Source organism: Styela clava, chromosome 3, assembly GCF_964204865.1.
Source record: "Styela clava chromosome 3, kaStyClav1.hap1.2, whole genome shotgun sequence".
Classification (NCBI taxonomy): Eukaryota; Metazoa; Chordata; class Ascidiacea; order Stolidobranchia; family Styelidae; genus Styela; species Styela clava.
This window is the reverse complement of record NC_135252.1, coordinates 9,352,474-9,365,160: the sequence shown is the minus strand read 5'-3', so window position 1 is coordinate 9,365,160 and position 12,687 is coordinate 9,352,474. Positions and strand designations below refer to the sequence as shown.

The 12,687-nt window shown below is 36.1% G+C and overlaps 3 protein-coding genes across 3 annotated transcripts in view; 2 read left to right on the top strand and 1 right to left on the bottom strand.

Annotated features, from left to right (window-relative positions):
- The first annotated feature begins 556 nt into the window (after positions 1-556).
- LOC120341908 (protein-cysteine N-palmitoyltransferase HHAT-like) lies at positions 557-3,576 on the top strand. Its single transcript, XM_039410498.2, has one exon. It carries the CDS (start codon positions 770-772, stop codon positions 2,474-2,476), a length of 1,707 nt encoding a protein of 568 aa, XP_039266432.2. The 5' UTR covers positions 557-769; the 3' UTR covers positions 2,477-3,576.
- A 1,442-nt stretch (positions 3,577-5,018) lies between these two features.
- On the top strand, positions 5,019-6,665 carry LOC120341804 (protein-cysteine N-palmitoyltransferase HHAT-like). The gene has a single exon (XM_039410364.2). The coding sequence runs from the start codon at positions 5,019-5,021 to the stop codon at positions 6,663-6,665; it is 1,647 nt and encodes a 548-aa protein (XP_039266298.2).
- A 600-nt stretch (positions 6,666-7,265) lies between these two features.
- The window catches only part of LOC120341881 (mitogen-activated protein kinase kinase kinase 1-like), a 29,423-nt gene continuing 24,001 nt past the window's right edge, over positions 7,266-12,687 (bottom strand). The window contains exons 24-31 of the mRNA XM_039410440.2: positions 12,433-12,532; positions 11,440-11,678; positions 10,623-10,754; positions 9,952-10,114; positions 9,708-9,839; positions 9,443-9,585; positions 9,172-9,303; positions 7,266-8,676 (exon numbers count right to left, since the gene is read on the bottom strand). Of these exons, the coding sequence (XP_039266374.2) occupies positions 8,530-8,676; positions 9,172-9,303; positions 9,443-9,585; positions 9,708-9,839; positions 9,952-10,114; positions 10,623-10,754; positions 11,440-11,678; positions 12,433-12,532 (1,188 nt within the window). The 3' untranslated portion in view covers positions 7,266-8,529. The remainder of the gene's footprint in view (positions 8,677-9,171; positions 9,304-9,442; positions 9,586-9,707; positions 9,840-9,951; positions 10,115-10,622; positions 10,755-11,439; positions 11,679-12,432; positions 12,533-12,687) is intronic.

The window sequence follows — 12,687 nt, the reverse complement described above, 5'->3', positions numbered from 1 at the left end:
GCGAGTTTCGTTGTTGTCGCTAGATGTCACTGAGGAGCTTATATTATTTTTATAATATTTTATTCATGGTCCATGTATGATGGGGTAATCAACAGGAATATTTATTTGTAAAATTTTGTTGGCATTCCGCGCATATAATGTTTTACATCGCATTTGCTTACATTTCACAGAGTGCCTACTTTATAAGTAGCCTGGTTCGGTAAGTTGCTTTGGACATTCGGTACGTTTTCTAGTTTTCAAATTTAAGGTGTTAATCTTAAGCCATAAATCATAATCGTTGCAGTGGTCTAATAATGCAGTAAGTCAAGCCACATTTCTTTTTTGTAATACTGTTTTATTGAAGTTTAGAACTAGTTCAGTAGTTAAAATTCGAGAAAATAGCAGGGGATTGAAAGGGACAACTACCGGTACCGTGCCTTACCTACTGTGGCCCATCATATCAGTAAATCACTACCGGTACCTGTACCCCTAGGTATTGGTACCGTACACTTACAGACTTATGTCTCTGTATATTCGGTACGAAGATGTTCAAAAACAACTGGAATTTATTTTAAAAAGTTCAAATTTGTTTATTTTTTATGCAAATATTTTAAATTAAATCAGATATGGTGTTTGATGGTAGAATCTGAGAAGAGAAATTATGATTTACTTGTAACCCTAGATCAACAGAATTGATTATGAACACTGGATTCAGAAAGTGAATTCAACAAATTTTGAAACCTAGAACACTGATAGAAATTGCTTCATTATTGAATCAAATTTGTTCGTGATGATAAAGGATAATTCCAAAGCATTCAATGGAAAGGAGGAAGAAGTTCGAATTCCTTATTATCCTGCACTTCCTTTTGTTGAAGTGGTTTTGAATTATGTCATTTGGATTGGTGGTGTATTGGGATCTATTTTCATGTTGTTTTACTCCTCAAGAAATAACGCCGAAAAATACAAAAATGCTGATTATGTGGAAAATGGATGGAAAGATTGGATTGGGAGATATAAGGATGTCTCAGATTATGAATGGTCATTTTGGGTTGAATTTCTATGGCCGGTTGTTGTTATTGGTTTTACTGGTCACTTTGTTGTTGCACGTCTTGGAGATTTTTTATACCCAAAGCATAGATTTAAGGTATATTTTTTATATGGAACTATATTCACCACTTTATTTCTTGGAATTCGTGGAATATTGTTCATGTTAGGCCATTTTGTTATTCAATATGTTACAGCTGTGTTGACCAAAAGTGTAATTGCTTGTTGGATAACTGGATGTATGTTAGCTTATTCTCTAGTTAATGAAACCTGCTCAATGTACGTTCAAAAATTATATATTGATGAAGAGAGCAAAGCATTTTTCTTAATTTTTGCAACTGCTATGTGCAATCTGCGGTATATCGCCTTCAGTGTTGAATATGTATGGTCGTGCCAAAAATTATCGAATGCCAGAAAAGATGAGAAAGAAAAAATCCCAATAATGGTAGAAAAATCTGAACTTTCAATTATGGAAGGAAACATTCTACGAAAACGCAATCTTGTTAAAAATGAAAAAACGATCACTGATCAGAAATCGTCACCTCCTATTGGTCCAAGTGAAAAAATCCTCCCATTGTCATTCTTAGATTTACTTGTGTATCAAATGTATTACCCTTTGCTTTATGGGGGACCTATCATTAACTATAATGAGTTTGCTATGCAAATAAATAAACCACCGGTGATATGGAACAGTCGAACTGTGAAACGTTTTGTTGTGGGCATGGCAAGGCATATATTCTGGCATTTATTTATTGAGTTTGTATTACATTTCTTTTATGTCAGTGCAGTATTTTCTGATTATTATTTGCTGCAAAAATTGCCTTTACTTGATCTGTTTGGTGTTGGCATGGCTCAGGTTATATTTTTCTATTTAAAGTATGTTGTTATGTATGGAATGCCAGCTCACTTTTCTACATCGGATAACCTTGATGTTCCTAAAGGACCTCATTGTGTATTTTCAAAGCACAGAATGACTGATATGTGGAAGTATTTTGATAAGGGACTGCATTTGTGGCTATTGAGATACATATATATTCCCTGTGGTGGGTCTAGGGTTAATTTGTTGCGTGCAACCATCAACTCTATTCTTCCCTTTGCATTTGTTTCTTTTTGGCATGGAGCATCTCGTGTTAATATATATTGGGGTGCTTTAAGTTGGTTCGGTGTGTATATTGAAGGCATAGCACTCAGAGTTTACAAAATTGAATATGTTCAAAAATTTGAATCAAATTATCTTACTCCAGCTTGGAGTAGAAGGATACGAGCAGGATTGTCAAGTATCTTCATGTTTTTGATGCTTCCCTCAAATCTGTATTTTTTATCTGGAATATATATTGGTGATCTTTGCTGGCAAAGATTTTATCATGAAAGTTTTTTGGCAATTTTTCTGATGCATTTGGTATTCTATGGTGGATGCCAGAGTTCTATGGAGTTCGAAAGAATGGGTCTCTGAGTAATCCATATCTCAATAGTATTTTTAAAATGATATTTTCGATTACTGAAGATGTGAAAGTAAATGTAGATTTTAAAGAAATTCTTAGACAATTGTGGAGACTTTCAAAATGACTCCAATCAAAACCTAATGAGAATTAGATTCCTTTCTAAAACTGTTTGTTTTATTTTTATCATATGTTGCTTTTAGACAGTTTTCTGTGATTTTGCAATACCTGAAATATGTAGATAGTTTTTTATTCTTTCTGTACTAAAATTATGCCACAGCCCACAATTCTTCAATTTAGCATACTTTCAAATGTATTTATTTTTTATCCATGTTAGCTTGTTTTGCTTGCAATGAACATAGATTTCAATATGCTGCCAGTAGGCCTTGCAGTAAATTGTCTCATTTTCAAATTACAATTTTCTCTGTATGAGCATTTAGTCAGTAGTGTGAATGATTGGCACAAATTATTATTACCGGTATACTAATTCATATGTACCAGGTGTCCTATGCATATTATGACTTTACTCTTCAACAGATGTTTTATGTTATTTGGTATTTGTTTAACATTTTAATCACGTGACCAAATTCGAACGAATAATTTATATTTTAACATTAATAGCTAGAAGCTGTCTAGAGCAATGTCTTGCACAGTCAGCGTTTTTTAATTTACTTTTGGAAGAGAATAAAATTTGTTAAACAATTTTATCCTGGCGTTCTGTCGGGCATATCTCCTTGCCATTAGAGGTAGGGTGGGTAATAGTGTGAACATCAACAGAGGTCATCACCGTGATATCTGGCGGCATATATATACTATCTATGATCGCCGGAAATGTGACGTGCGAACATCTTCAATGTTGGATAGTGTTTATAATATAGTATAGAAACTGGGTCCGGAATATGAATCGACAGTTCATTTTTTAATGATTGAACCGGCGAGATGTTTGGCAGAGAAAATATATCTCATCGACCACAACTTGTCGTGACACATAGCCAATTATTGGACTGTCCACTATTGTTTTATGTGGCAAGTTCACACGCCTGGCCGGAGGCTTCTAGCTTATGTTGCGAATAAAATACACGAAAGGTTTGCTACGATATTGTTTTAATTAGGTTCCCGTACATTTGAACCCACGACAATTGCACCCATGGATTTTTTTTGTTTTGCGGATATTTGCACCCATGGATTTTAGCACCCGCATATAGATTGAACCCGCAGTTATAAACATGGGTTCAAATGTACGATCACCTTTCAATTAGACGCTTCTGTGCATACAGCGTTCTATCAACAATGGGATTGAATCAGAAGCACGGAAATCAGGGTTCGAAGGGTATCAAAAACGTTTCGGATGATCCATACTATCCAGAATTACCAAGTTTTGAAATCCTGGTATATGCTGTGTTATTGGTGGCAAGCTCAATTGGTTGCATGTCGCAAGTTTACTATGTTTCACAAGAAAACGAAAAAGATTTAATTAAGGATGGCCAGCTGGCGTTGGAATGGTACCTATCAGCGAGAATTGCTGATATTTACTGCCCTACTCTATAGAGATTCAAAATATTTTGTGCATACGGCATTGTTTTCAAGTTGATTTTTTTGGATTGCATGGACTTCCGTTTTTGCTGACCCACTTTACAATTCAGTAGCCTACCTGGCGGCATATTTAACTGAAAGTGTAATAATATGTTGTGCAATCGAGGATCGTGGCGCGTAAGCGGCAGCCCAACTCATCACTACCCAAAGCATGTACTCAATCTTGTAACCATGCCAAAAGGCTGTATATAGGAAAGCAGAAACGAGTTCAACGATGCACGAAAGAAATTTACCCTTGATCCACCGCATGATAAGTAGATGTATCATCTCACGAGAAATTCATGTAATCCTCGATCAAATGTTTTCCACATGTCAGTAGGTCGATGTATAGAAAAGATGCAATATGGGCCTTTTGGCGCATTGATATTATCAGAAGATGAAAAGTAAGAACATAATCCAAACATCAAAGATTACATCATCTGAAAAAACAAAACTTGCGAGAGGGCAAGTCCAAATAGTGCAAATTTTGGCATCTTTTCAATCACGCGAGGTTATGCAGATGAAGCCGGTCTATCGCTAAAAATATAACACTCTTCAGTTCTTCAGCCGGTCTAGTGCTAAAAATATAAAACTCTTCGGTTTCGAAACTTGCTTTATTTATTAAAATTACCTAATTCTATAATACTAAGTATCATCATTTAACAGTGCCAAAAGTAAAGGGCCTCGGGAAAGAATATTAGAACGGCTGAGGAAGGATTTCATATTGGAAACGCAAAATGCCGCTTCTGTCCTCGAATGGCCCGAGGCAATGTTTGAAATACTGTATGTGTTACACTACTTGCGCCACGGATAATAAGTACAGGCGAGTCGAAACGTATGTACCGATGCCAGAGAATAGAGTATTAGTACATACCAATCCGTGGTACAGGATCAATAGACGGAAATAAATACGTAACACACGATTTGAAGCTATTTGTGACAGTCGTATAGTAAATGCATTATTCTATCACCGAAAATAGATCAATGGCATGTGAAAAGCTACATAGAAATGATAGTGACACGAAGGAGAGAAAATATTACTATCCGAGATTGCCTTTCTTCGAAGTACTGATATGTACTTTGTTATGGGGAGGTGGTATTGTGCTTTCAATATCTTCGTTGTATGCAATATCGCGCAAAAATGAGGACAGATATAAGCGCTATGGATATTTGGAACAAGGTTGGAAACATTGGTTGGGAATTCACCAAGACGCTTACGATTCCGAATGGGGACTGTGGAAAAAATATCTTTGGGAATGTACAGTACTGGGCTTCGCTGGACATTTTATTATTTCAAGATTCGCTGAAAGAGTATGGCCGGATAGACGATTCGAAATAATGCTAGTTTATACTCTTTCATTTACGGCACATTTTCTAGGAGTGTATGGTCTGCTCTTCCTAATGGGACATTTCACAATTCAATACTTGGCTGTTTTTCTCACTGGAAGTACTACGGTTTGTTGGATAGCTGGCCTTTCGCTTCTGTATAGCATGCAGCACCCGACGTGCTCAAAAACCATACTAACATTCTACTCGAAAGAAGACGAAGATAAAGCATACGTTTTACTGGTTTGTACTGGTATGTCAAATCTACGTTACATCGGCTACAGCCTTGAATTTGCCTGGTGGCGCAAGGGGCGACGTCAAGAACTGCTAACGGAGCCAGATATCGTCGAGCAAAGTCAATCTAGCAAACAATCAAATAAGAAGCAAAAGAGAAAAGAAGAAGACAAGAAATCGAATGAACCGGAGTCAATTTCGGAGTTCAGCTTCATTGACCTACTTATTTATCAAATGTATTTTCCATTGTTTTATGGTGGTCCTGTAATGAACTACGATGAATTCGTAAGGCAAAGAAGGCGACCACCGATGAATTGGGATGTGGAAAAGACCAAACAGTTTATTACTGGACTCCTGCGTTTTGCTTTCTGGAATTTTTTCACAGATATCGGATTGCATTTCATTTACACATCGTCATTGGCAGCAGATGTAAGAGTTGTTCAAAAAATGTCAATCTTCAACTTGTGCGGTCTTTCTATGGCGCAAGTATGGTTATTTTACATGAAGTACTTGATATGGTATGGAATGCCTTCTCATTTCGCCACGTCTGATAACATGATTGTACCTGGGCAGCCCCAATGCGTTTATTCAAAACATCGAATGACCGATTTCTGGAAACTCATCGACCGTGGTCTTCACAAATGGTTGGTCAGATACGTCTATATTCCATGTGGCGGATCAAAAGCTGGTGTCCTTCGATCAATCTTTAGCTTAATGGTAACTTTTACATTTGTAACTTATTGGCACGGCCCATTAATTCATCATTTATGGTGGGGATTCTTTTGTTGGTTCGGAGTTCTAGTTGAAAGTATTGCGCTGGGAATATACAGAACAAAACCGGTGCAAAATTTTGAAAATAAATATCTGACGCCTGCTTGGAGTAGAAGAATAAGGGGAGTTTTTTCATCATTTGCATTTGTCTTTTTAATTGTTTCGAATCTGTATTTCCTAGCTGGATATCGCGTTGGCAATATTTACTGGAAACGGCTATATTATGAAAACATTTACGCAACTTTATTAATCCACGTTGTTCTTTACGGAGCTTCTCAAAGCTCAATGGACCGAATATGAACAAAACATTTCAATATGCAATTTTATATTATTCATACTGTTAGAAAATTACGTGAGTTATCTTTTGGCTAGTAATTTTAACTTCAACCTGGTCTTGTCTTTTCTATACTTTGGGAGAGTGCAGTACAGTTGATTGAACTAGCTTTAAATGCCGAACGCTACGGTTAGACAAGAGATTCACCAAAGTGAGGGTTGTGATAGCAATTGATATATTTGAGGTACAGGAACCAAACTATTCTTACCTTTCCCGTTTATAATATACGGCCCTATTGTTTATTAGCGTTATTTAACGCAATATGTAGATGTTGGCACAATCCCTATCCACACAACATGCCGATTAAGGTAATACAGGAATAATGGTCAAATACACCAGACTTGAGTACAATTAACATCAGTGCGGCGCGAATAGAGTTAGCGCGCTCTTTTGAAGGGAACATTGTAACGGGATCAGCAATTGCATGGAGCACTAGTTTCGCCTTTATACTAGAGTGCTTTTACATATGACTTTTCTTTTCCGGGCCTCCGCATAATTTAGCGTACCAGCTTTGATATTAGCGAGATTATTTCCTGCATGCCCTATTTTCCTAAGCACGGTATTATATATATTTATTATATTCCGTTCAAATCCATTTCATTGGCAATTTAATTACACAAACATTTTACATTTTTTTTTCGAATTTCATTCCGCTTGAAATGGTTATGAACATAATTTGGGAAAATGAAGATAATAATAACGAACACCAGGTAACTTACAGCTACTATATATAAAAGGTCTCACAATCAAAAAACTGAGTCAGGCAGGTAATATAACAAACTACGAGAGTGGAAAAGAAGAGAACGCAACAGATTTACTCATTAGCAACTTGGATATAAAGCAATAGAACAAGATCAACCAAGCAATCGGCCTGAGCACTGAAAATAAACTAAAAATTTTCGTTTTTATTGAGAGGTGCAGTGAAGTTCAAGAACCCAGGAAACTCAAGCTTATAGGAATGAATGTACAGCAACATGAGAACTATACAAAAATACTTAAGAAATTACATACACAGGCTCAATGATAATAATCTCAAATCACTTTATGTACATTCCAGCTCTGTCTCTGAGAAAATATAATCTATGGTTCTGACATGATAGGAAGCAGTGAAAGACACTCTAACCATTAAATAGATTGAGAAAACACACCTGGGACTTTTCCACTAAACAACTCTTGACAATAAAATGTATAGAAAACGAAATGAAAGGAATGGAGTAGAAAGGGAATGACTGACAGACAATGGCAAATATAATTCAATAACGAAAATAGTATATTTACAGAACTTATGATGATTTAGGTGAGCAATAAAAAAGTTTAAAAAGCCAAAAGGGCTGACATTTAAAACTTGAAAAAGGTAGTAAAAAAGATTTTTCCAATTGCTAATATCATGTGTAGTGCCAAGTGCAAAAAATACAGCCATTTCGTGTTTCTTGCTACAAAAATAAACTTTTTAGTTAGTTAAAATAGTTCAACCCACAGTCGACTTGATTACTTTTCCAACTCGTTCAAATACTGTTTGATGATTTGAAGATATTGGTTTACATCTGATTAAAGCAGTTATAAAAAGTGCGCTAACAATAAAAATGTTACCAATAACAAAACTAACAATAACTGCCTTTTATAAAGGTGTTCAATACTTCACAGAACTGATACAGTAAAATAAATGATGAAATGAAAGATAAAAAAGTTCAATGGAGTATAAATATAAACAATTTCTTGCCAGTACCAAATACTAAAATTGGCAATCTGCATTCAGTTGGCAAATCGTCAATGGCAGGTGCATTCAGAATACTGTACATGGTGACTTGTGTGTATGTTTTATATACAATCTCACCACCTCACAAACACTGGATGTTTCAGCAAATCATCTGCAGGTGGCCGAAGGCTGGGGTCAGTTTCTAGACACCTTCTGCATAAATCACGTAATGCTGGTGAAAGATGGTCAGGAATAATTGGTATGCTGGATGAACTGGCAATCTGTAAAAATAGGATAAAAAAGATATAAAATAAATTATTCTGCTATACTATTATATATAACTATGATTGAGAAGACTCGGGAAAATAAATTTTTTTGGAGAATTAACTCGATTACTTTAGTGGAATAACTTGATCTGACTAAAATCTTGGAAGATGGTATGATCCAAACTATGACTTCTGTGATAAATTGGATAGTTTGCCTGCCTCATTCCACAGGCAGTCCAGTGGAGTCAAAAATAGAATGGTGGATCACGAAATAATGTACTAAATTTGAATCAGATGCTCTTGACTATATAAACCTGGAAGTTTGTACTACAGTTAATTGTATTTATGTGAGATGGAAATTCTGCTCAGACTTAGCTGATTCAGCCTAGAATTTTCAACTTGCGTCACAAAACTCATCATAAAGATCTTTTATGCTTAAAAAATATCATTAAGCTGAAAATCCTAAATGAAAAAAAAAACTAAAATTCCATTAAAATTATGAATCAGCACCTTGAATATCAATGATAAATGATTGGAATGTTGATCGGCTTCCCATGGCGGTTTACCAGTTGCCATTTCTGTGATGACACATCCTGCACCCCAAATGTCACAGCTTCTTCCATAGTGTTCACCACGCAGCACCTGTACAATAAGTCATGGTTGCAATAAGTATAGATGAGAGGACAATGAACCTAACTAACCACACACTAGCATCTCATTCTGCTACAAATAAAGTCTTTTATCTGAATTGGATGAAATGCTAAATAGTTTAATAACCTACCTCTGGTGCCATAAAAGCAATGGTACCCAGTAACTGTCCTTGAAATTCACCAGCACCTGTGCACTTTGTGGCTAGTCTTGCGGATGCGCCAAAATCTCCTATTCTTAATCGTTGCCCAGTGCAATCAATTAACAGATTTGCCCCTGATATATGAAACATAGAATTAGTCAGATAATATGGGCAATGAAAAAATTGAAAAAGAAAAAAACATAAAAAGAATATTACAGGTAAATGCAGAGCCCACTTTCAAATTATAATACAATACCTTTGATGTCCCTGTGCACAATGGATTTTTCATGGAGATATGCCAACCCACGAAGAACTTGTAGTGTATAGTTTGAAATAACAGACTCTGTGAAAGGACCAAACTTGCTGAGAAGTGTGGAGACTGATCCACCTGTTAAAAACAAAATTTAACTTGATTTTGCCTCAAAACATTCATCTAATCGAATAAAATTATAATTTTTTTGAGATATAGTCGGTAAACTAGAAAATGCAGAGCCACTCACCAGCACACCATTCAAAGAACACATTGTACAAGCCGCTTTCCTTCGTAGTTCCGTGTAATCTTACAACATTCGGATGTGACAAATGTCTCATCATTTCGATCTCTTTCCCTATAACTTCCAAAACCTGCTGTTGTTCTTTTGCAGAACATCTTTGATAATTTACCTACAAACGAATTCGGTAATATAGATCATTCTATGTTGTGTAACATATGATAGTTAAAAATATTACACAACAAAACTTGATTTTACGCAAAAAATTGAGACATGATGTCTCATGACATCCCAAGAATGGGTGCGCACGAACCCCTTGATGTGGCACATTGTGCTAGGCGTTAGGAATATGCTCGCCAACGCTCTATGTTGGTTCACATAACTGCTAGTCATTTAAGGCTTCCTCCGCATTCAAGTCCATGCATCTTGAACAGATAACTGGCTAACTATTGCCATAACCGACATGGACTTGTAATTTGACAAGAGTCTGTGGTTCACCATATGTTCAGCTTAATACCTTCCCTCTCCCTACGGACAAATATGTGTGTATGTGTAACATGACCATTTTTATCTGACAACAGAATTGAATCTGACAAAAACTAAGACAACTGAGTTGATAGAGTCTACAGCAAGATAATGTGCAAGTTAAATATGAAACAACCAAATTTCAATTTACATACTTGCTTGACAGCCATGAGCGTTCCAGTGAAAACATCTCTAGCTTGGAAGCATGAAGACAAAGCTCCAAGTCCAATTTGATGACCTTTGACCCAGTGTTGATTCATTCGGTATTCCTGAGAAAGATCTGTATTCTAAAGATATAATGATTGATTAAAAATGAGTTCAGATTAAAACAAGAGAGCGATGCTCAAATATATGGTAACGAAGACCAAAACGAAGTAGTACAGGTTGGCAATCTCTAGACCGGTACCGCAGTGTTCACAACTTCGCCTGACCACCAGATCACGAACCACCACAAGATGTGCAATTTTTTAATTTTGATGATGTTCCCGTACACAAAAAATCTTACATAGCCCACACAAATTTTGGAAATGAATCAAAATAAGCCTTGTGGCAAAAAATACAATCTTTCTCCATGGAAAAATACAGTAGTTAATGAGAAAAGTGATTTTTCCATAACAACAAGAAAAACTAGATAGCGATCGAAGACTGCTGACTTATCGATCTGCGGTTCCAATTCCTTCGCTATGACTCAATAGCGACACCGTGTGTCCCATCACTAATTATATGACATAATTCAGTCAAAATCAATAGGCTTCTGGTCTGAGATATGATGAATGCACATGCGAAACTTGGAGCAGATTCAACCTCGCTTTCGTGAGATATCGCGTAACATACGAAAGTGTCTAACAGACAAATACCTATCAACATACTTCATCGATAAGTACTAATTCTAACAAAAACAACATGATAACAAAACGATCCATATGTCCACTTTGTGTCTAATAACTTCATAGTTTGAGATAATTTACAAACCTCATCCTGTGTCCTTATAATTTCTGTGTCATATTCCGTGTAACTTAAGTGTGGAATGGTTGGTAGTGCATCTTGAACATAACTGACAGCAAGAGCCCTTGCAAACAACTTGCTTTCTTCTTCTGCAATTTGGGCTTGGCAAGAACATGCATAATTGATATCTGATGCATAATCACTGCCCACAATTGAACTGAAATCAGCAGTGTTGTTAATCTCTTCTCCAGGAGTGATACCTTCACCTTTGAACAAAGCAATATATTATTAGTTTATTACTGTATTTATTGGCAAAATAGGCACTAAAAATGAGGATTATTCGATTTTACCATTAAGCAGAGGCAGAAAAACTGTGTTCCTCTTTTATTTTTAGTTGAGAACAAATGCACGCTCTATTTTTATTGATTCTAGTTCACTCATTTTCCTCAGTTATGCGCCAATGCACTCACTCTCTCTCTCTCTTTGATGTGTTTACAGTACACATGACAAAGCGCCTTGTATTCATGATTTACCACATGTGATGGATAATTTCTTTTGCTCCTGATACATACAATACACGAACGTCACAACATCAAATATACTAATCACAGGGAAGACATTCCAGATTCCCAGTGTGAGAATGCTGAATTATGAAAACTGACAGGGATGGCACGGTATTGTCCCCCCCTTTTTCGTTATTTTCTGATAAAGCTAATGAGCCCACTAAAGAAATACTAAAATAAGCCGAGGCGCCTAATAAGTCGACTCCAGAAAATCAGACCCAAAAAATTAGGTCTAGACAATCAGCTTATTAGATGGACAATAAGGTACATATCAGAGCGTTACCCAAGGGTCAGTTATTAGTCCTATAGTATTTTGGTTTTATAAGTCACAACAGAAAGCAGACTTGACAATGCAGGGCTATCGTTGTTTCATTTGCATTTTACTTTACAAAGTCATTATATTCACCACCCTAGCAATGTACCAACACGAAACAGAAACAAATTTGCAGTTTTTTACCTATTTCAGTCTGGAATGTAACTTGATTTTTTTCTGCCTGTGATGTATCCGATTCTGGATCTTCAAGAGAAAGCCCCTCTCTGCATGGTGTATTTTGATTCTGCAACACAATTTGAACTTGTCATTGCCAATAAGATATAAAAACAAACGAGGTACTGACTTTATAAATATAAGCATAAACAAAACAAGGCAGTGCCTTCAACAGCTTGGTTTAATACATATTCCTGTTCCAAATGGCAAAATATAAATCAACTA